Raw genomic sequence first — 23386 nt, 5'->3', positions numbered from 1 at the left:
AGACAAGCTCTTGGTGGATTTGGAAGGGGGAGGAGTTTACGTGAAAATTGGGTAAGGTGCAATGTGATGGTGATGTGATGGAGGGGAACGAGAATCAGAAATTGAAACAAGAGAGAACTAGAGATGAAAAGATTGGACAGCGAAAGAGAGTGAGGTGTGAGACAGGGGGGGTGGGGGGCATGTGTCTGTAGCTGAAGTGGTATATTGAGATTTGAGGGTGAGAGGGAGAACAGGGCGGAGAATGGTAAAAAGGCAATAAGTCGCTGAGGTGTGGAAGGTGAAGAGGAGAGGGCAAACCTTTGTGTTACAGAAAGGTGGAGGGCTGTTGGTCGTACGTTTTGAAGAACATAAAAAGAAGACAAGTTATGGAGAAAAAAGGGGGAGGGGGTGTTGGGTGGGATAAGGTTGGATTGGAGGAAATAGCGATATGAACACCCAGAAAAAGGTTAGCCACAAAGTGGAGGGGCAACGTATCTGGAGGATAAAGAAGAGATACGGAGGGTCTCTCTCTCTTCATGAAGTGAATATATGTGATCACTTGCATGGAGGAAGGAGATAAAAGAGAGTGAATTATTTCCTTAGATCTGCTATTCTCAAGACAGGGTATGAGCATAAACCAGGGGTACATGTACAGCTCTATAATAATGAAAATAGACACAGTTTCTGTATAAAATTATTACATTAAGGAGCAAATGGCATAATAAAGTCTTGTCATTTTTAAACTGCAAATTAGATTAATGTATCTTCATGTTTTTAAAGTAGCCATGAATGTCTTTTAATCCAAACTGATGTGGAGCAAACCATATTTCTTCTTAAATGTCTCTATTGTAGTGGATGGTGGGACTGCAATCAGAAACACAGTACTGAGTTATGACATGGTTAATAAGCGTGATAGTTAATCATTTCAATCTTACAGTTATTAGTCACTTAGCTATAGCTATGTTATCAAGCAATAAATACATGCAAGCAATACATCTCTAATCTTTTATACAACATCGTTTTTTATGCCCTCACCATGCATGTAGGTGCACAGCTTTGCAACGAGCCAAACACACCTACAGTAGAGGTTGAAGGCAGGAGCTGGCCTTTGAAGTTTTTACTGGAAGCAATATTGAAATTGTGAGAACATAGTGGTTACCGATCTGAAAAAGATGAGACACCATAAACAAGAAAAAGACATGAATTTATTGTAAAAATGATTTTCTAGGGTAACAAGGTAAGTGTGTTCACAAAATTATAGCTCAAATGTACAATTAGTTACACTGTCCCCCATGCGACAAGGAAATAAGTAATTCATTTATTTGTCAGTTATTCTGTTATTTTTGTCTTATGTAAAGCATTTCATGTTATATTGTATCACTATTGTATTTGTAATTGTATTCTATTGACGTCAGCACGTGTTGTTAAGGTGCTGTTCCTGTCTCATTAACACCTTAGTAGTAGTAAACAGGGAGATGGTGTCTGTCATTTACTTTGCCTAACCAGATATTAGATCCACTTAAATTCAAATTTATTAAATCCTTTATCTAAACAGATAATCTTATTGAGATTATGATTTCTTTTTAAAGAGACCTGCGTACAAGAATGAGTGTATGAATTACATGTGGAATTGCAAACAGTTGAGTAAAGTCTTTCAAAATCCTCAAATGAAATGAGAAGCTTCAGTTTGTGTTTTTTGCACAAACTGAAATTGTGCATAAACATAATGTGTAGGCTCACTGTGATTATCACATGTTTTTAAGTCAATTTGAAATATTTTTCACAAATTCTAACTTACCTTCCTCACAGGCAATATTGTTCCTCATTTCAGTTTGGAGCTATGGTGTAGTGAGGGAATAGGGAGCTCCTTGTTGATAGAAGTAAAATGACATGAAGCGTTTGAACGGGGTGTGATAAAGGCCACTGTGATTCTTGAGTTAATAGTGTATGGTCTAAGTCTTGGTTTATGAGCTCTGATTTTGATTGAGTTAGTCTGGGCTCAGTTGGTATTCTGGTCAGTGGGTCAGTGCCTGCAGCTACTCTCCTCTTGGGTCATCCGTTAAAATGATGTTCCTCGTCAAGTGTTCAAATCAAACCATTTAATTGGCCTCCAGCCCCCTGGATAGGAGCCAATTACAGCTCCCTCTCTCTTATGCTCTGCATGTCTGCACTTGTCTTTAAGCTTCACAGTTACTTTTTTTTCTCAGCCTCTTTTCTTTTTCTTTACATCATCATTTTCATAATCACTTTTATTAGCATTAGAAAATTCTCATTTTCTAAATATTTCCTTGTTCAGTGGCAAATCTCAGGGGGCAAAATTCCCCCACTTTGAAAGCACATTTTTTAGAAGCATGACGCCCAGTGTCATCGAGGAAAAGTGACATTCTCTTTGGTTTGATTTTGGCCATAAAAGGAGATTTCAGATGAACCCACAGCAGTGAGAAAAATGGTCCCCAAGCCCTCTGATGTTTAAATGAAAGAAGTATAAAAGAAAGGGAGGATGTGGGGCCTGCAGCAATGATAAGACATGAGTGACAAAGAGTCTTTGTAAGAAAACACAGTAGACACAAGACACAGTAGTCTCTAAATGTCTGCATTACGGCACTCCATAGTGTTGAAAGGTTAGACAGGGAAGGATTCACTTTGTGGGTGAGCTTGGGTGTGTTTTGTTTCTGCTCTCATGGTGGACAGTATTATACTGTCATTGGATATGGCCAAGGCAAATTTTTGAGGAAGCAGTAGGGTACTGGCACTTATTTCTATGTTGATCGCTCAGTCGGTATGAAATTGCTAGAAAGATAAAGAAGCATTTATTTCGTTCATCATCACATAATCATATAATCCCCCACAGTGCCTTTCATGGTATAATGGGACTCTGTCTTCCAGTGCCTCGGACAGAGCACCTATTATGTCATCAAAAAGGGACGATTAGCAGACGAAAAGGGAGATGAAAGCGAGGGCACCAACTACCTGTTCACAAAGGCCGTAATTTTTACCGGTAATTAAAGGCTTACATTTCCCTGACGGATCATCTGGAGCCATGGAACAAATGGGGAGAAGGAGCGACACAGATGAAAAGAAGCAGGATTCTCCTCTGTTAAAAGCTCTCAGGCTTGTAATGGTAATTAAGGGCTTGTCTCTAGAGAGGGGACAATATTAGAACAGAAGAGAGGCTGAGGTGGTGGAGGGGTGGGCCCCAACTCTTTCATGTTCTCATTGCCCTTACTCATTCCTCCACTTACTCTGCCCAAATTCTCCAATCCACATTTTTACTGTACTCTCCCCTCCAATTCCCCAATCTCACAGCAACCTGCACTTTTCCGCAATGCAGAGTAAAAAGTTCAGCCTATCGTCATTGTTTCACATCAGCTCACTCTTATGGAATGAACAAAAAGCCACATCTGCATCCCACAGCAGCATTTAGTTGCAGATGTAGTAGTTCTAAAATGTTTCAAAAGCTGCTTGACAAAATAAGGCAAACTATTTCCTGGTTGTGCACATGCAGGATTTTGTTTTGTCCCTCCTCCAAATTAGAGCTGACTTTGATTGCTGCTCGCCACTGGTACAAATCCACAGAGGTCCTAATGTGGCACAGTACCTGCCTTTACTGAAATTTTTTGTCCTGACGGAGCCTGCAGAGCTGCTCTTACCCAGCACAGTGGGTGTTGTCATGGTAACCTGCAGGAGGCTAAAGAAAAGGAATGACAGATTTGGACTTTTCTGAGCTCAACACCCCACTCCTGATGCAACCAGAAAACAGTAAACACACCTGTCCGTTTACGGTTCTCTGGAGATGCCACTGCATCTCCCCATCCTGCACTGAGAGATGAACCTGGATGAAGAAGCAGGATCAGACATTTTTAGCAATGGAATGGAATGAGAATTTCAGGGTAACGCTGGGGGATGTTGTTGATGCTGACTAGCTGTCTTTCACCATCTTTTCTCAAATCTCAATTTTTTAAATCACTTTCTGCTTCTATTCATCTCTCCCTCTTTCTCTTACCCTTGACTGGAGTCTGTGTATATTGTGAAAGTGTGTTATTCTATGACTGAGGCTGCATGTAGTTCACATTAATGAAGAAGATGAATACTATTACATGCAAAATGCATTTGGGAATTTCTTCATTGCCACTTTCCATAACGATCCATCTATTTTTAACTACACAGATGGATGTACCTCCATTTGCTACACTGGGCACGCGCAAACAGAGATACACACACACACACACACACACACACACACACATAGTGGTAATTTACTGAAAGCAATCTCCAATATACCACAAAGCACCAGTCAATCTAATGACAGTTTGAGATATATTGTGCTTTTGTCTGTTTGTTGGTTGTCGTGTTTGCTCTGTTTTCCTTCCTATGTGAAGAAAATGGATTACACGGTACCATGTGCACTTTTTCATGCTTGTTTCACACCTTGTGGGGGAGGAATCATGACTGACAGGACTTGTATCAGATTCTCCTGCAGTGATATCCACAGGAAATCTTCGCAAACACACTCTATCTGCCTGATTCTCTCTGTTTCTCTCTCTCACTCTCTCTCTCAAACAGATATTATGTGCACACACAAGCACTTTCCGCTTGGCCATTTTAATTAAATGCTTAAAATACCCAATCTCTGAAAGTCTGTCAAAAGCTGTGTGTAGAATATCACTGTTTTGCTTGAAACCTTTGTACAATAACTCAATTTCTGGAATTAGAAAGTTCTCTCATTCTTAGGTTTATAATAGCCCTTAAAATCTCATTGGATTAAGTCAAGGTAGATACAAGGCTGTTTTATTCTGCCACTCTTAACATGTCATAAAATGACATATAAAGAATATGAGGTTTTCACCCCAAAATCAGTCTAAATATGTTGCTGCCAGTACAACATAATAATCTGAGCACCAACTTGGTTTCCCAAAAAAGCCTCAGCCAAACCTGAGTGGTTGCAAACTTGCAGACATCAAGATGTAGCATTGAATGAATGTCTGTAATAAAAGAGGTGGGGTATGCATGCTTTAAAAGTTATGGTTCACCTGCAACAACTAGTACAACATGGTCATGAGCAGGGGCAATTTGATCCTGTCATAGGCTCCTGCAACCACATATCCAACACCACCACCACAACCAACTGATTTACAGCTGCACATAGTGATAGTGCCATGTCAAGTCTCACCACAACAAACTACTCTACATGCACTTGCTTAATTCATACTCCATTGTTTCTTTCAAATGACGCAAACAGCTCTCCCCAGCAGTATGATGTCACACTACAAAGTTTCAGTACAACTGCAAACACTATCAGCGATAAATTTCTGCATCACTACCCTCTGTCACCCTGAGGCAGGCAGGTAAGCAGTGGCATCCCCATATTCTGTGGGCAGTGTATGGATCCTTCAGTCTTGTGCTTACAGCACAGGCACCCTCAGTATCATCCTCTGCGCTCTGTCTAGTTTCCATGCATGACGAGTCAGTGCCTAGTCTTGATGGTGCCAGTATCCGGTCTTATTCACAACTGGCGTTTTGTGATACTAAGATGTACATGCCGTCCTCTTGGCTAATGGCACTCTCTTGCAAAGAGAGAGCAGCTCATAACAACACCCTGCAACCAAACGGACCAATTAGAGTCAACAAATACCACTATTAGTAACAAACTGATCATTCAAACAGGAAAAAGCCATTCATTAAATCAACCATGGTCATGATGCATGAGGAAAAAACTCCCACAACTGAGAGTCAAGCAACTCAGTTCTTACACTGGAAAAATACTATTATCAACATGTACAGAGTGGCAAAGTGCAAACATATTGCAGTACAATCAAAGCAAATGATATTCCTTTTTAAGATGATTTTTATATTTGTGGGCAGAGTAAAAATCAAACCCCCATATTTCCACAAAATAATCAGGCACAGTTTTATTTTGTAGCGCAATGTGCAGTTATGGAGGCCGTACTTTCTTCTACAACAAAACATATTTAACCACCAAGATAAAATTTTGTTTAAGTTTCAAATGATTGATAAGGAGTTTTGAAGTGATTAGTGCAGTAGTGTTAGTTAATTAATTTAATTACAGTGACAAACAATTGACAATTCCCCATAATAATGCATTGACATCACTATCCAAAGAGAGTCTGAACTAGTTAATTTATTTGTTCATTTATACATTTCCCAAACGAAAGCTAAAAAGTGATGTTTATTCCTTTGGATCTTTGACCTTCGCTGTACAGATTGATGAACAGTATGTTGAGTTGTCACTAGAAAGCTGTTTTCACATTCGTCTGCTGTGCTGCGAGTTTGAGACATGCACATATGGACAAATTTTTGCATCATCTCAGCCAGTGTGGAAGCCAGCCATCATGGCCCAAAAATCAAGTTGCACAAGGATACATACTGTACACTCAGACCAGACTTGAGTGGAATTGGTGCCAGCATGGGTCCAGTGGTTACACTTCTGAAGCTATGAAGTTTTTAATGAGCAAGAATCAATATGTGTCTATAAACCTTAGTAGTAGTAGTTGTTGTTGTTGTGTAGTGATAATTTTTGATCACTACACAACAACAACAATAAATCTGTTCTGGACCAAATGAAATATGTCACCATGCACCTGGACGGGATTTTTATTTTGCTGTATGACATCATTTTGTGGTTAAAGAAGCTCATAAAAATGAAACAGTTCTTTTGTCAGACAAGATGTAAAAAGGAGATGGTGCATGCAGCTGTTTCCCTTGGTAACCTCATGTTTTTGGATGAGTACACTGAGAGAATACTGGTGGGAACAGGAAGTCCTGAGGATTGGATGTGAAGTTAATAGGAGGCTGGTTTTCTAATTATAATTTTTCATTGTCAACTGTGCAAAGTTTTTGCATGTATCCCCAGACTCACATCTCCTCTGTTTGATGGTTTGCAGAACTGGGAGATGACTGACTTGTCATGTGGTTATTTTGTGGCCAACTGCTGTTTTGTTCTGCATGATTTCATCAAAGTAGCTTTTTATTGTACGTAATGGTACTGTGGTGAGGTCTTTAGTTAGGAGGAGCTGCAGATGTAACACACATATTATGTCTATCCCATTCCCTTTAGGTGACTGAAAGGTTTTCATACATGCATTCTCACTCTAATTGCATTAAACCTACATACTTGTATTTGCTTGTTGGAAAATATATAATCAAATGTGCGTGTTTCTCAATTTGGTTGTGTTTTCCCATGTGTTTTCTGACGTTTCAGTGTGTTGAGCACTGATATTACTCATATAATTCTGCCTTTTTGTTTTGATTGATGCATATTTCCATCACACTTACCATGTGTTCTTCTCAACAGAATAACCATGGTATTCCAAGAGTGGTGACATTTAAATGTAAACTGTGAAGTCCATAAGATGACCCCTTTTTTTTTTCTTTTAACCAAAATACCAAAACCTCAACTTGCTTGGTTTACATGTAAATCTCAGCTCATTATTTGTTGCCTCTGACCTGCACAGGGAAACAAATAAAAATGAAAGTTGCATGGTGAGGAAAGCACTGAAATGTGGTATCGCTTCTTGTGCCAGGTTTTGCCCTGCCTTGAAAACAGAGTGCCAAGAGAACACTGGCTTCTACTGAAGACCAGACTTATGGAGCATCAAACACACTGACTATAACTATATTTAAAAAACACACCAGATCATAGCTTGTTTTACAAATAAAACATGGTGGTGATGGTGACCATCATACAAAAAGAAATACATAAACCAACTCTGTTCCATGCAGTGACATGATAAAGACAAGAGTCCCATTCAGTAGATTCTAGAAGTGGAGATAAGACAGAAATGACATTGATGTGCATGTGTGTGTCTGTTCATTTATAATCATGTTTGTATGCGTATTTCTTCTGCTTGTCTGTTCATTCATCTGCACCTCTGTCTGCATATCTGTCAGTCTCACTGTGTGTTCTGTGCATCTGTGCTGAATTTGGACAGCATCTGCAGAATGTTTTCTGTGCAAGGTTTGTTTTACTCTCCTCTGGCTTGGAAAGTATTCCTCTTTCTGAATCTGAGTGCCAGCTCTGTGCTTTAGTATGAAATCAGCTAAACATGCAAATCCAATGCATGAACCTGTGTAGCACACTCCCTCAATCGTTCACCCATTCATCCATCCATCCATATATTCACTCATTCATCTAAAGAGAGCCAAAAACCTGCCGCAGGGTTTGCTAATCTACAACTGAATTTGACTGCTGAATGTAAAAAAGCCAGATGCAGTTTTCTGTTTGTATCCTTATTTGCCATGAATGCACTTAAAATAGGTGCATTCAATAACCACGTTCATTTAGTTATTATAAGTAATTTAAGATATAAGCATCTGCCAAATGTAGAAATGTAATGTAGTATAATGGGCTTCTACAACTACACAAAAACTGAACAGTTCATCACTTTAAAGAAGAACATAACACCAGGCTGAAAAGCAGCGTATCACTGCCCTTTGTGGTTAAAAGTCAGGGCCACCTATGGCCAAAGTGAAGTCACAGTGTGCTGACACACTGGGGAGTACATTTATACATCACTGCTGCAAAGTGAGAATTTCAAATCACTGAATATTAGCAAAAACAAGATTTCCAGCTGCTGTTAGTTGCTCTTTAAAGAAATAGTTTGACATTTTGGGAGATACCTTGTGATTGTCAAAGTGATGACAAGACTCCAGCTTTGTACTAAGCTAATTTAAGCTACCTGGCTACTTGCTGCACCTTGACATTCACCTCACAGATATCAAGAGTGAAATCAATATTCTAATCTAACGTTCAGCAAAAAAGTAATAAGCATATTTCCCAAAGTGTCTATTGACTTAAGATTTTGTTCGCTTTCAAAAGCAAACAGAAATAAAAGAAAGGGTAGATCTTAAGTCTCTTTTCCATCAGGCGCCGTAACCAGCTCTCAGCCAGGGGGAGGATGTCAATAACTCCGATTACATGGATTTGTTCCACACCCACGCATGTGTGAAGGCAGAAACAACACACAAAGATGTGCACGTTCAAAGAAACACACACTCATGAAAACACTTAATCATGCTCTTGTGCTGTACAAGGCACACATTCAGTCAGCGGGGGATAATTTTCACACCAAGTTTTGCCAAGTCTTGTAATGGCACATTTATTTGTGAACATCAAAAAATGACACAGTCATGGACTTGTATTTTTCAACATTTTTTTCCCCAAAAGGCAGGTAGCATATTAATCCACAGACAGACGGACAAGGTATTAAATACAAGGGAATGCAGTAAACCAATGTTGCTGGCACCCTGTCAAATCCTGTCAAATTATGCTTAGGGTTGTTTTGTTAACAGTGCATTAAAGCCATGTTGTGTCAGCATTTGTTGAGATGAGGTTATGCTTTCTGTTGTCATTAGAGCTGTCACAATATACATTTTTACTGCAGGATTATAATGATAAATAATGATAGAAAAAAAACATCATGATAATTTCACAAGAAAATTGAGATAAAATTAAACTCATCTTTGTTTCTAATACCTTTAATAGTTAACTGCCAATGATGTGCTTCAAAACCATGTCATGTTAAGATGTGTCATAAGAGAAAAAATATATTAGACTGTTTTGATAATGAATCAATAATATAATAAATCAATAATCAATAAATCATCAAACATCTGCAGTTGGATTCCAGCCGGGGACCTTTGTCACACCCCTTCTCTCTCCCCCATGTTTCCTGTTTGGCCTCTCCACTGCTGTCAAATACACACAAAAAACACTAAGAAAAAAAGACTCCACATAATTAATAGTTACAGACACTGCTTCGCCTGGGAAATTAACTTGGGAAGCAGTGTGTGTGTGTGTGTGTGTGTGTGTGTGTGTGTGTGTGTGTATATGTATGTATGTGGTGTGTGTGTGTGTGTGTGTGTGTTGTGTGTGTGTGTGTGTGTGTGTGTGTGTGTGTATTTTAATGTTATGTTGTGCTTATGCTTAGCTGAATGTGAAGTCTCTTATGTCTCCACTTGGATAAAGGGTCTTCTCAAATCTGCTTTGGTTGACAGAAAGTGTCAGGCGATTCAGTAGTTTGAATTTGTAAAGGTTCTCAGTATCTGTGATTAATGGACTGATGGAAAGCAGCAGGGGAGCACTGAATAATATATAGATACATGTGAAAAAGGCTCGTGCTGAGTGTAGTCTACTGTTTTTATTTGAACATGACATATTGTGTTTGTTCTTGTTTCACATGACCTTTTCCTAAAAGTGTCTCTGATTGGTTATAACTTTCTTTGGTATACCCTCACCTCTGCTGTGTTTTTACCTGTAACTCACTGTACTTAATCTTTAATAGGCCTTTAATAGGTTTGTTCTGTTGATGAAGCTCAAGGTGGACTCTCTCTCTCTCCACACACACACACACACACACACTATTCTTGTGAGTCACCAAGGGTAACAAACTGCTCTGGGAATAATAATAGATTATAATAATAATGACACTGCTGTGAGATTGGACAGCAGGAGAGAACAGAGGGGTTTTGAAAGCTGCTCCTCCTCCTCTGTAACTTGATAGTGTGCAAATGATTCACCTCATTGTTCCAGTCCTGGTTAATAGTTTTCCTGCCATCTGTTCAAACTTCAACCAGCTTGACATCATAGTAGTTTACTGGCTCAGAGGGTAATGACAGAGTCACGCCAACCTTATGTAAAACTGTCTTCTCTCTATGCCTGGATAATATTTGTAGGTCTTTTTCAATGGCCTTGCAAACACAGTCATTCATTTGCTCTTCAGCCTGCCACTTTAAACTGTGGCTCTGGTTACACACTGTATATGTAACACCAGGAGAAAACAGGTGTTATCAATGTTAATGTTATTAATAACTTGTTATTTCAGCTGTACACCGGAATGTTCTGGAAATAAAAGAATAGTTCTAGCAGGAGATGAAGGAATGTTTGATGCAGGCAGAGGATGTTTTGTGAACACAGGTGTATTAATAGAGCTAGATTTCATTTAGCAGAGTGAGTCTTGTTGCCAATTTATCCCCACTGCCTGCCATAGCACAGCAACAAATGGTACACAGTGGTCTTTTTTGTGAGATGTTAATGGAACTTTACATATTGTATTTGAAGAAATTATCATTTTGAGATTGGTTCATTTTGATGCTGGAAAGAGTGATTGGGAAAACCATTTCAACACAATCTCCATTAGGTTTCATCACTACCTCTTCATTTTTAAAGAACCTCTCAACTCTGTTGGCTTAAAAGATGTTGAGATAGACGGTTCATTCTTCTTCATTCTTCATTCAGTCTTCTCAAGAATAAACTTTCAGTGTCAACTTATAAACCAATATGGACAAGAAGTCCTTCAAGTACTCAAACTGAGTTTGCTCAGATTATGTGATATGATAGAAAGTTCCAAAGCAGCTACTAATGCACTTTGTGGTGATATTTCACCAAATAAAAAAGTAAAATATACAGATCTATATCACAGCCAAGAAAAACTTTGTTTATACATGAGGCATCTTCTGTGGGACCAGCATTTATTCAGAGTGGGTCAATCTGAAATAGAAAAAAATTGACTTTTATATTTTATTTATATGCAAGGCGAGCAACTTTTCTAAGAATGAATGGCAGCCATCTCAGAACACAATGTCCAGCTCTTTTAGTGCATAGTGATGTTGCAGATGTGACTTTACCTGCTGGTGTTTGTAGATGTGGAAGACATAACAAAGGTGGCTGTGAGAGCATTTGCTGCACTTGGATTATAATAAGACAGCATGAACCCTTCAACAATTTCCTGTGATTCCCGGAGAGCTCAGTGGAAACTTCCTCTCCAGGCAGTGGCTGTCGGCAGCATGACATTCCTAGTGTGCAATTGATCTGTGGGATAAACTAACATCGCTGGGAAGATGAATAAACAGGAGGAAAGCGGAGATGTGGCATCAGTTTCACACACAGAACTACACAGTTGCACAGTATGGTCACTTTGTATGTTTGTTACACAGATAATTAAGTGTGACTGTACAGTAAAGTACTCCTGCACCAAAATGCGAGCGTGGGTGTGTGTGCATGTACGTGTAATTACACACAGAAGGTTCCTGTTTTGTAGGTACAGCGTGTAACATTTGTAGGGCCCGGCTGTGCACAAATACCAAGCTGAGAGTGGCTGTTGAACTTTGGAAATGTCAGCCACTGCTCCTCACAGACTACTATCAGTTCATTCCTGGGTGCCCTCCCAGTCTCCTTTCCTGCGCGGCATAAAACTTTCCTTGTGCTGAGAGTGACCTACTGAAATCTTTTGAAGCTGTGTCTGGGTTGTGGGCAGGGAGAGCACAGAGGGTACATGCCCTTAGATCAAACACAAACAGTCTTTCAAATATAACCTTGCCAGTTTTGCTCTGAAGACGTGTGCGCCGCTGGTCAGGGTCAGGGAATGTGAGAAAAAGGTAGAGTTGTTAGTGATGTGGAGTTCAAAGAGCATTGCAGTGGACAAACAAAATTAGAAAGCCCTGTAAAATGTAATGCCATCCAACAGAACAATCTCGCCATAAATACTTAAGCATTTAGTTTTGACTCTGTCAGACAAGTTCTTGACTTTATTGTAAGTACTATAGTTTGCCCTTTACTCCCTACACTAAACTGTGGGGAGCTGTCCATGGTGCTGTAACATGCTAAGCAGCCCTAATGAAAACATGCCCTAAATCAGTACAGTTTACCTTACATTCCTGCTCATAAATCCTGCAGCGAAAGGGGCAGGCATCTCCTCCAGCCCCATCCCCTTCATGCACTTCTCCCAGTGCTTCCCAAAATCACGTGCCTCGGAGCTCGGCACATTACTTGCTCTCCCGAGAGGATTGCACATACCAGTTTACTGTATGTGCTGCACGATGAGCCTCCCTCATCTGTGTGTTGTTTACATGTTGCTGTGCGGTTCACAGAGAGGCAGCAGCATGTGATTGCTGCACCCCAGGCCTTTGAGAAGGCCACTTCAGAGGAATACAAAATAAACATGTGCATAGTATATGACAACACTTCTCCATCTTCATGTGCACCAGCTTAATGCATGCATAGTTCATGGGCACTGACGGTCTTGCATGAGTGCTGAGAAGGACTTCTGTACGCCAGCTCTTATCAGCTCACACCAGTGCAACATGTAACATGAGGTTTACATTTTTTCACTTTTTATCCCTAGCTCTTTAGCAATAATGAATATGAATGAATTCTCAAATAGCACAATACTACCTGTCTTATTAAAATGGAGGTAGTGGAAACTTTTTAAAATTGTTGCATGATGTATTACTTTGTTCTTCCTTCTGAACGCCTTCTCTGTTGAACCAATGAGATAATCCATCAATTCACAGAAGGAAGACTCCATTGGCTCTTCAGTGACAATTACTTTGTCTTCCACCAACTCCTAGCATACCACAGTAGTTGACTCCTGACCTTCCTTCATACCTAACAGCAGCTCTAAATAAAATAATGTTATTTTCAGCCTCCTCTCACTTCCTTTTGCCTTCTTCTCTCTCATGGACGCACAGTCTCAAGGGGGGCTTTAAGAAGCTCTTGAGTGCCCTCATGTGTTCGTTACTGTTTACTTGAACTCAGATCAGAGTACTGTATGTTTGTGCTACTTACATGAACAAATTAAAACATTTCCAGGGATGTCCCCAAAGATCTGCTGAGGGTGCATAACCATCTAATTTATACACCTTCTCTCATGCAACCTCTCTCAACATATCTCTATGTGTGTACATTTATTAGTGCTGGCAAGTGTGTGCTCCAGCATATGTGTGTGTGATGCACAAATTACAAAGAATCGTGAATGTTCATGACACGTTGCTGTCACTGACTGATTTTGAAGGTGCTTGTACGATATAATACAATTTTTGGGACAAGCACATGAGATGCATGTCATAAAAAAAGACAATTAAGTGTGACAGCATGTCATCCTCTGTCTTTGCAGGGAGCGCTTTGAACCTGACTTGCCGGGCGTTTTTTGGCTACAGCGGTGACGTCAGCCCGCTCATCTACTGGATGAAGGGAGAGAAGTTCATAGAAGACCTAGATGAAGAGAGAGTCCAGGAGAGTGACATCAAGTAAGAACCCACCTCTGGAGTTAACATAATTTTATTGGACTTGGCAGTAATGAGGAATTTACAGCCGCAGGGTGATAAATTCACTGGAAAATATTAAAGGATGATACCAATGGTTTTGCATGTTTTAGCCCATTAACTCCAAATTGCGTACTCTAAACCAACTGTTTCCCAGATTTACACGCTGCCTTCCAAGCAGCTGCTGATTTCCATTTAGTATGCGATGGTATAAACATCACGCAGAGACTTGAGGCCTGTTTTAGATTATTAGTCATTCATTTTGTCACCTTAATTCCTTTGTTTAAATTATTTTATTGTCCCATGAAAGTGCACCAGCAAGCAGGTGGAAACAGGATGACTCATAATACGCTACATTGTGCAAGGAAACAATATAACTGTATACATCACATCGCATATATAGCAAAGATTGTAATCTATTATACATCACAATATCTGTGTAACTCAAATGAACCCATGACTGTAAGGTGGCAAAATACTTACTGTATTTTTACTGCATTATGAAGTGACTTCAGTTTCACAAAAACCAAGGGTGTAGGTTCTTTTTAGCACACAGACATCAACATGTACCATATATCAGAATAATTTAAACAGCCCTAAAGGTGGCATTGCATGAAAGCAAAATATGGCAGCTGCATTGCCATATTGATTATTACAAGAGTCATTGCATTTAGCCTCTACATAGTCAAAAAATCCTCTACACTGAAAAAGGAAACAGTGATATTGTATTAAAAGGTTTGTTTTTTTCAAGTCAGGTTGGACACTCACATGAAAAGAGTTTTCCAACCAGTCCTTGTGCACAGCTGCATTACCAGCTCTGACAACAGTCTAAAGATAATAAAGGTTTTCAGTTGTGTCACAGTGGATTATCTAACATAGGCAATTCTTGTCGCAAGTCTTGTAGCTGATATAGTAGTTATGTAAGGTTCAGCACTGACCTTTAAGTCATCAGTTGTCATGAACTATAAACTGTCATGGCTGATGGACTTGTTCTCTGGCTCTCTCTCGATTTTCAGTTTCAGTGATTTGATTTGATTTTATTTAATCTGCAAGATGCTTTGTTTAAAAATGTGCAGCCAAAGCATAAACAAAAACAGGCAACCAAACAGAGGAATACAAAATAAAGAAATTTGTTTTTCTCTTAATATTTTCTTTCTAGAATTTCTTTTTCCTCACTGTTCTTTAACTTCCAGTTTATCTGCTGCAGAACAGGGTGCACATTTGATGGTTTACACTCGCCACCACACTGTGAAACCACAGTTTCACTGCAAGGCCATGCCCTCTTTTCTGTTCACATACATGTACATCTGTCCAAACTTTGTGTGCCACAGATGAATGATGAAAAAAAAAAAAAAGCAATTTCTGTACTTTGCTCTCTCTTACTGTCTCATTTCTGTGAAATCTTGTAAAATATACCCATCAAGCCTCACTCTCAGGCTTCTAAGACATTTAAAACAAGCCCATCTCCATGTTTCTCCCTCCTAGTGGTGTAACGCATTTAAACAAGTCCATTCCCTGGTCCATGTGCATTTTTCCCATTAGGGCTGTTTGGAGAGGCTGCAGCTCTGGGGAGACAGCCCTGTCAGATGGTTAACAACCGCCATTTTTCACACCGCCGCCGCTATCACTATCTCCCCGGCTGCACCCACCTATAGCAGCATGCAGATGGTCCAAGGGGAGCTCAGGAGGAGGGGTAGGAGGGGAAGAGATGGAGAGGTGGAGAAAGAAAGAGGGAGCAGACAGGAAAGAGGTGGAGAGAGAAAGAAATATGGTAGAAGTCACTGAGGAGGAAAGCAAAGAAGACACATCTGTGATAGTGAGTTTGCTTGTGCACTGATATGAACAGGCAACAGAGACAAATTTCATTTTATCCGCCACTGCTGCTCTCATGTCTCTCTCTCTCCCTTTCTTCCTCCAATACTCCCTGACACCAGGATTCCCTCACTCACTGGCTGAGGGGTTATCGTTTCAATAATTCATACCGATATTTCATACAGTGGATCAATAATGTATTTGATCACCCGCTCTCTGTTGCTGATGCGGCTAACCCAGCCTTGCTCGGGTCCAGCCAGAGCCTTGATTTTACCTCCATTCAGGCAGCCAGAGATGCAGCCCAGGCAACGATAGGGAGAAATGGAGAGATTGGATAGGAGAAACTAAACATGAACAAATCTGTGCTTACCTTGTAGCCAATCCCTTTCAGATACAGTGGGCATGTTTCTAAGGGTTACCTCTCCTCTGTAGGCTGGCACCCACACACTTTTGGCTTTATTTCTAATGCATCAGCAGCCAAACTTGAACTTAGAAAGGAGCACTCACACATTGGGTTCAGACTTTCTGCAGGCATTTATTTACCAAACTCAGAGCCTATTGATTCTGAGGAGTTCATTTCTATGGTAACCCAAGCCCATAAATTCTCATTTGTGCCAGCGGGACAGGGCTATTGTTGTTATCATAGCACGGATGACTGGACATTAGCATAGCATGCAGAGATTAATAAATTAGCAAAACAAATCTGGCTCAGCATAATAAAGGAGGTGATCAATATGTTGTTGACCCAGTTCAGTTGGTGTTTTGCAGGTGCACGCTGATGTGAATGTATAAAAGGAGTGAATAAGTTGGGAAATTGATCACTAAATGAGCAAACACAGAGGTTTTGCTAATAAGGAAGAGTGAGAATATTGAAAAGAAAAAGTGCCTGCAGCAGCCATAGCTTGAGAAAATGTTCACAATTAACTCATTCTGTTAACTCTGTTCTGAAAGTAGAGGATTTTACAGTTCTACAAAGATTTACACTGAATTTTACAAATCGAAACCTTTGTGAGTCTCGTTCACATAACTAGAAACATTGCAGTAGATGCAGCCCATCTGTGTGTGTGTGTGTGTGTGTGTGTGTGTGTTATGACCTGTCATTCAGCTATCTGTATCTATGTGCTTCACCTGCTCTAACTCTATGTCCTCATCATTTCCATTTGAGGCTCAGCTGTACAACAGGGGTTGATATCCATCAGGTTGTATGGCAGTGAGCAGTGCCAGCTCATACAGTATAGTAATGTAAAATGGTAGACTTCAAAGTAACCACCACTCCCTGAAGAGACATGAATTATTCCCATGCCTCCTTCCCTTACAGCGCCCCAACCCATTGCACAACAAATTCAGCTGAAACTACAAATATCATCAGCACTGCCTCAGCCTCTCTATGCAAAGCCCATGATACACTTTCAATTACCGATGCCAAATCTCCCCAACAAGCTGTCCTTATGTGCAGTTTATCGGCTTGAAGGCGAGAGAGAAGAGAGATGCTTGAGAGTCATTATACCCCTCCATGCTCAAAAGCATACTCACACACACACACACACATTCGCCTCTTTCCTCATCCCACTCCTTTTCAACTCATAGCCGTTATTAGCACAGACTGTAAAAGATACATACAAGTGCACACATACTCACACACACAGCAATAAACAGAGGTGAATCTCTTTCTAATTTGCGCTTTGTTTCCTCCAAAGTGTCATTTGTTCTGAGGATGCTGTAAAAGTGGACTAAATAGTGTGTCTAAGGTAGGAGGGAGCATTATCTCCCCATTTCCTTCTCCATCAGGCTCAACCAGCCCGGCGGGGGGCACTCATTTACTTTATGGAATATTACTTTCTCTCCTTCTCGCCGTTACCATGGCAGCCGCTATAAAAAGATCTCCCTCTCATCGCCGTTATTTGATTTTTTCCCCCCCGCACATGCCAAGAAAGAGTCCTTATTGATTTTCATTTCTCATATGTTTTGCGTGCAGAGAAAGAAATTAACATACTGTGAAGTATTTACAGTAACACAAAGGGGGTTTCATTGTAACACAATATGTTTTGTGACTGCTGCACTCAAGATCGTGACTCTTGAAGTCCCATCAAATACTGCACATGTTCTCGTATTGTACAGATCACGGGGAAATTGCTTCAACAAGCCACATGCCATATGTTTCCAAAACTGGTGCTGCATTGAAACATTGCTCAGAAAGTTTTCTTATTGTTTGTTTGTCTTGCAGGGTGGTCAGGGAGCATCTTGGTGAACAGGAAGTAGCCATTTCCTTGACTATTGACTCCTTGGAGGAGGAGGACCTGGGGAATTATTCCTGTTATGTGGAAAATGGTAATGGCCGCCGCCAAGCTACCATCCAGCTCTTCAGGCGGGGTAAGGGCTCTTTGACGTTTCCCACTGTGATTGTGTGGAGTGTTTTTGCATTTTATTTTACCGTCTGACTGCCTCATATATATTCTGTATCAGCTTGTTCCAACTCATCAGGAAAACTATATGATTAATGAAAGATTAAAAGCCTGGCTGCACCATTTCATCAAATACAAATATTCTAGATGTCTAGAATAGATTTTATACACATTTCCCAAAATTCAGCCTGACATTTGGTATTAATGGAAACTTTGAGATTTGCACTAGATTAAACAAGTAAATTTGGCTGCACAGCATGGGTTTGTTACTGAAACCACTGGTGTGTCAAAGCTTAAAGCTGCTCTAATCAATATTTCATATTAACAATGAAAGTGTAATGTGAAAGGAGTTGCTCATAGTGACGGACCTACAGAGAATTCTGACTCTGTAGTTCCCCTCAGCTCTGTGGAGTGTTTTTAATTTGTTTTGATTTCAACTTTACTGTTCTGCAGCCTGTTTTTAGATAAAAAGCTCTAAAAAGCTGCTACCTGCCCAGCACCAAACAACTGACACACACAGTCACTGAACAAAAGTAGCACATTTACCTGCTCAAGAGACAGAAGTTTACCTCAAGACCTCATGACTTGGTTTAAGAGCAAAACTGAGCAATTCTGTGTTTACAGCTTGTTTATTCTGCCCCAAAATGGCCAAAAACAGACACGAAAGTAATGTATTTCCCAAAATGTTGGATTATTCCTTTAACACAGTCATTATTAAGTCTTAAATATTAAGTCTTAAATTAAACCTGTTTGGGGTAAAATTAACCTTTTTAACCTCTTTAACAGTTTTATTCAACAACAAAAATCTTACTGTGGGATAAGTAACTTAACTTAACAGTAATTATTTCTGTCCCTTCCTTACCATACAGGTATGAATGGGGGTAGAGACCTTACAGCGTGTCTTGTTTTATATCTGGTCCATTTTTTATTTCTTCCTCCATCCACGCTTGTGTTAGCAATCTGTGCTCAATTTGTTCATGTTGTTTCTCTCTACATGTGCCCCAGCAGCTGTGTAGCTATTTTGGCTCTCTAGCATGACTTGTCTGAAGCTCTTTTCATGCACTGGTTGTCATCCTACAATGAGCGGTAATTTGAGGCTGTTTAAACAGCAAATTGGTCCTCAGCTTTTCCCAACAGGCCAATAACTTCAGCATACAATTACATTTTATGTCTTTATCTGTCTGTCTCCTCGCTTTAATCTTTGTCTCTGTGACCGTCCTTTATAGACGGCCCAATTCCTTTTGAGTGGTCTTTGTAGAATGGAGACAGCTTCATTTAACTCTCGCCTGTCAAAGCAGCATTTCAGAGGAGAGGGGTCTAAGCTCGCTCTCTCCCTCCCTCTCTCCCTCTGTCTGTCTTTCCCATCCACATTATTCTCATGTTTATTTCATCTTTCCCCTCCCAGAATGCATCACTCATAAGCCCTGCAGCAGGTTTATGAATGTCCCTGCTGGCTGCCTTTCCTTCCATCTCAGAAGAAAGAGAGGAATGGAAAGAGAGAAGGCAGAAGGGAAGTGGTCAGTGAAACATAAACAGCTCAGGCAGTGAGGATATTTGCTGTTGATTTGTTAGAAGAAGGCCAATAAATGCATATTAAAAAGAACCAAAACAGTGAGACAGTATTCATTTTTATTGAAAAATAATTTATATGAAAATACAAAGGATACTGCACCAACTGATACAGCATATCTGTCAATCTTCTCATCTATCAACAAGAGAGCAAAGCAGCATATTCCCAAGATGTCCAACTATTCCTTTAACACGCTCATTGTTTAGTCTAATATTAAGTCTTGAATTAAACCTTTTTGGGGTAAGATAAACCCAGTCTTGATTCAACAACAAAAATCTTACTGTGTGATTAAATAACTTGACTTCCTTCTGATGCAGCCTCATGTTTTAGCAGTTCAAATAAGTGGGATCATCTTGAAAGTAACAATGACTCTGCTTGTGGTAGAGAAAATTGCCAGAAGAAAATGACTTACACTGAAAACAAGTGAGAATATCTTGTGCCACTGGAGCAATTTGAATTTGTTTTAATAAAAATATACATCTCTTGACTTCCTGCTTATGCTCTTATGACTTGTAAAGATACCGTATGTACCTGTACACAATACATAATCTGTGATAATATGGAGTATATGACAGTTGCTATGGCAGCCATGCAGTGGTTCCATCCCACAGTGTGACAGAGATATAAGGTGAACCAGCCTAGCTGAGCCAACCAGGTAAATGCTGCTTTAATACACACCATAACTCATCCTTCTGCGAGCTGGGTCTCTGGGGACACGGAGGGAAGATAATGGAGATGAGAAATGAATAGAAAGACAGAGAGAGAAAAGAGGGAGAAAGGAAAATGCCAAAGAGAGAAGAAGGGTTTTGATGGAGAAGGGAGTAAGTGAGATGAATAAACTGAAGCCTCTTGTTTTGAAAATGCCTCCATCCATGTCCAGAGTTGTCACAAGCCCCACTATGGACAACAGCCAGAGTGCAGAGCTGTGTCATTGCTGCGCTGCTCCAAAGAAATGAATCCAATTTCTCATAATCTCCTTTTCTTTTCCCTGTGTCTCCCTGCACTGTGCCCTCTCATTTTTCCCAAACTCATTATGAGCCTCCCGTCCCTTCCCACTGATGATTGATGCCGCTTCACTTTGAGCTGAGCTATGAAAATACTGACGACTGTCGGGCCATCCTGCGAATGTAGTTGTGTGCTTTAACTGTCTCAGTCTCTGAGTTTAAAAGGAAAAAAATGATGGCGAATAAAAACAACCTTTGAGTCCAACCTGGTGCAGAATCAGTAACCTCTTTTTGTGTGTTCACCAGTGTTTTTGAATGTCTTCTGGTCTGTGTGTGTTGCCATCAGCAGAGCTCATGTACACAGTGGAACTGGCAGGAGGGTTGGGAGCGATCCTGCTGCTGCTCATCTTTCTCATCTCCCTCTACAAATGCTACAAGATCGAGCTGATGCTTTTCTATCGGAGGCACTTTGGCAGCGAGGACGTGGATGGAGGTAAAGACAGAGCATCTAAAAAAAAATTAAAAATCCTCTCTCACCTCCCCGATGTCCTTTTTTCATCAGGTCTTTCTTGTTCAAACTGGTGTGTCCAGCAGCCATTGATAACTGTGTATGTACCTTTGTGGGTTTTCATGTGTGCGAAAGTGTTCCATTTGCTTACCCATGTGCATACGGTTTTATGCGCGTGTCAGTGTATGTGAGTGTTCTGTCAAAGCCTTCATCCATAACACAGTCCTTGGTAGACACAGATGTCTTTTCCGGTTCTATCTCAGTGACAGCAACTCATTTCCTCCCTCTCTCCTTCCCTCTGTCTCTCTGCTGTTGGTGTGCACGTGATTGTGTGTGTACATTGCTGCAATGGCTGCATAGGGAAGACAGGAGACAGATTTTCAATTTGTTGCCCATTTAAAAAGAGATCAGTCTCAATATGTCATGGAATGATGCCCTCCCTCTGCTGTTGAAGGCCAGATAGCGGTACATGGGGACTAGATCGGCTCCGAAGCTCCTTCCCTGAGCGGCAAACAGGAGCATAAATAGCCTGGAATTGGAGGGCAACTTCTTGTTTTTTTTACAGAACATAGTTAACTTCTGCGTCAGTAAAGGATTCATCTGTTTGTGTCCCAGTATGTTTCTTTTTTTTTTTTTTTTTTTTTTTGCTTTGTATTTTGAGCCTTTCAGCTGTCTTTTCAAAAAAAATTCTGGAAAGACTGAACTCATTTTTAAATCACTGGGTTTCTACAGTAGCATGAATTATCTATTACACACTGTTTTGTTGACTCAAACTTCCACATGATTAAGTCATACCGTCAGGGACCACTGATACAAGCTGTTTTTGATTTTCCAAGTTTGCTAGGTGGTTAATTTGCAAGGTTGGTTGCTAATTTGAAAGCGTTGTTTGATGTTTGGTTCCTCATTGAGTGCAGCCCTGGCCTTTCCAGTTTCAAAGCTGCATGTGCTCCTCAAAGAGTTTATGAAAAAGCCCATCTTCCCTTTTTGGCTGGCCCACATTCCAGTTTCTACAGAGCATAATGACTAGGACTTACTGAACATGTCACCAGTAGTTCTTTTTTCTCCTTGTCTATTTTCTGCCTTTTCAGTTCTTCCCACTGTCTTTTGGGAAATCATTTCAAGGTGGGGAAGAGAGTATTGCTTGAATCATGATTTATCTACCCCAATTTGTTTTTTGTTTTTTTCATATACACTACATAGCCAAAATTATACAGATACCACTGTCCACATACTCTTTTTATATTCCTAATCTTGAACTAGGCCACTTTGTTCCAATTTGCTCTTACCTCAAATCCATTCAACACCTTTGGGATGAACTGGAACGTAGACTGTGAGCCAGGCCTGGGAACAAATCCCAGAAGCCAGGTTCCAAAATCTTGTGGAAAGCCTTCCCAGAGGAGTGGTGGCTTTTATAGAGGCATATTAAAGTTACATATAAAATATATCAGAGGTTTGGTGTCCTGATGAAAAACAAACTTTCTTGAAAAAGGAGAAAATTGAAGCAATGAAATTGCATCTATATTTAGATGGATAGATGCACTTATAAATTAATGACAAGTAGTTAAATTTGTGTGTAATGTCCAGGTGTCCACATACATCTATCTTGTGTATGTCCAGGTTTCTGACTGTCTCACAGGGACTCAAGAGACATTCTGTGTTTTTCGTTGGATGTCAGTGAATGTAATGCAGCTATTTTCATGAGCCACTCCCTATTGTTTCTCTCTGTTTTTTCAGAAAACAAAGACTACGATGCGTACCTGTCCTACACCAAAGTGGACCCCGACCAGTGGAGTCAGGAAACCAGGGAGGAGGAACGTTTTGCCCTGGAGATCCTCCCTGACGTCCTGGAGAAACACTACGGCTACAAACTCTTCATCCCAGATCGAGACCTCATTCCAACAGGAAGTAAGCACTACAGCTGTCTGCGTAAAACATGCTAGCACACGTACCGTATGTTCAAGTTAACATACTGTGGTGGAGTGTGAGGGCATTTACAGTTGCTGTAGCTGCTGCAATGTGTGACACACCTCTTACGCTTTGTTGTAGTATGAAGTGTTTTTTTTTTTTTTTGTTGTTGTTGTTGTGTATTGTTTGTCTTCGGTGTTGTTTCTCA

The 23386-nt window shown here is 40.3% G+C and overlaps 1 protein-coding gene across 1 annotated transcript in view; it reads left to right on the top strand.

Moving 5' to 3' along the window:
- il1rapl1a (interleukin 1 receptor accessory protein-like 1a) overlaps positions 1-23386 on the top strand; it is a 139792-nt gene that overhangs the window by 112788 nt on the left and 3618 nt on the right. The window contains 4 exon segments of the mRNA XM_051072180.1: positions 13890-14022; positions 18074-18219; positions 21115-21258; positions 23008-23178. Coding sequence (XP_050928137.1) covers positions 13890-14022; positions 18074-18219; positions 21115-21258; positions 23008-23178 — 594 coding nt within the window.

Source organism: Lates calcarifer, linkage group LG1 (assembly GCF_001640805.2).
Source record: "Lates calcarifer isolate ASB-BC8 linkage group LG1, TLL_Latcal_v3, whole genome shotgun sequence".
In the NCBI taxonomy this organism is placed as follows: Eukaryota; Metazoa; Chordata; class Actinopteri; family Centropomidae; genus Lates; species Lates calcarifer.
The sequence above is the reverse complement of the archived record's forward strand: the minus strand, read 5'-3'. Positions and strand labels throughout refer to the sequence as shown.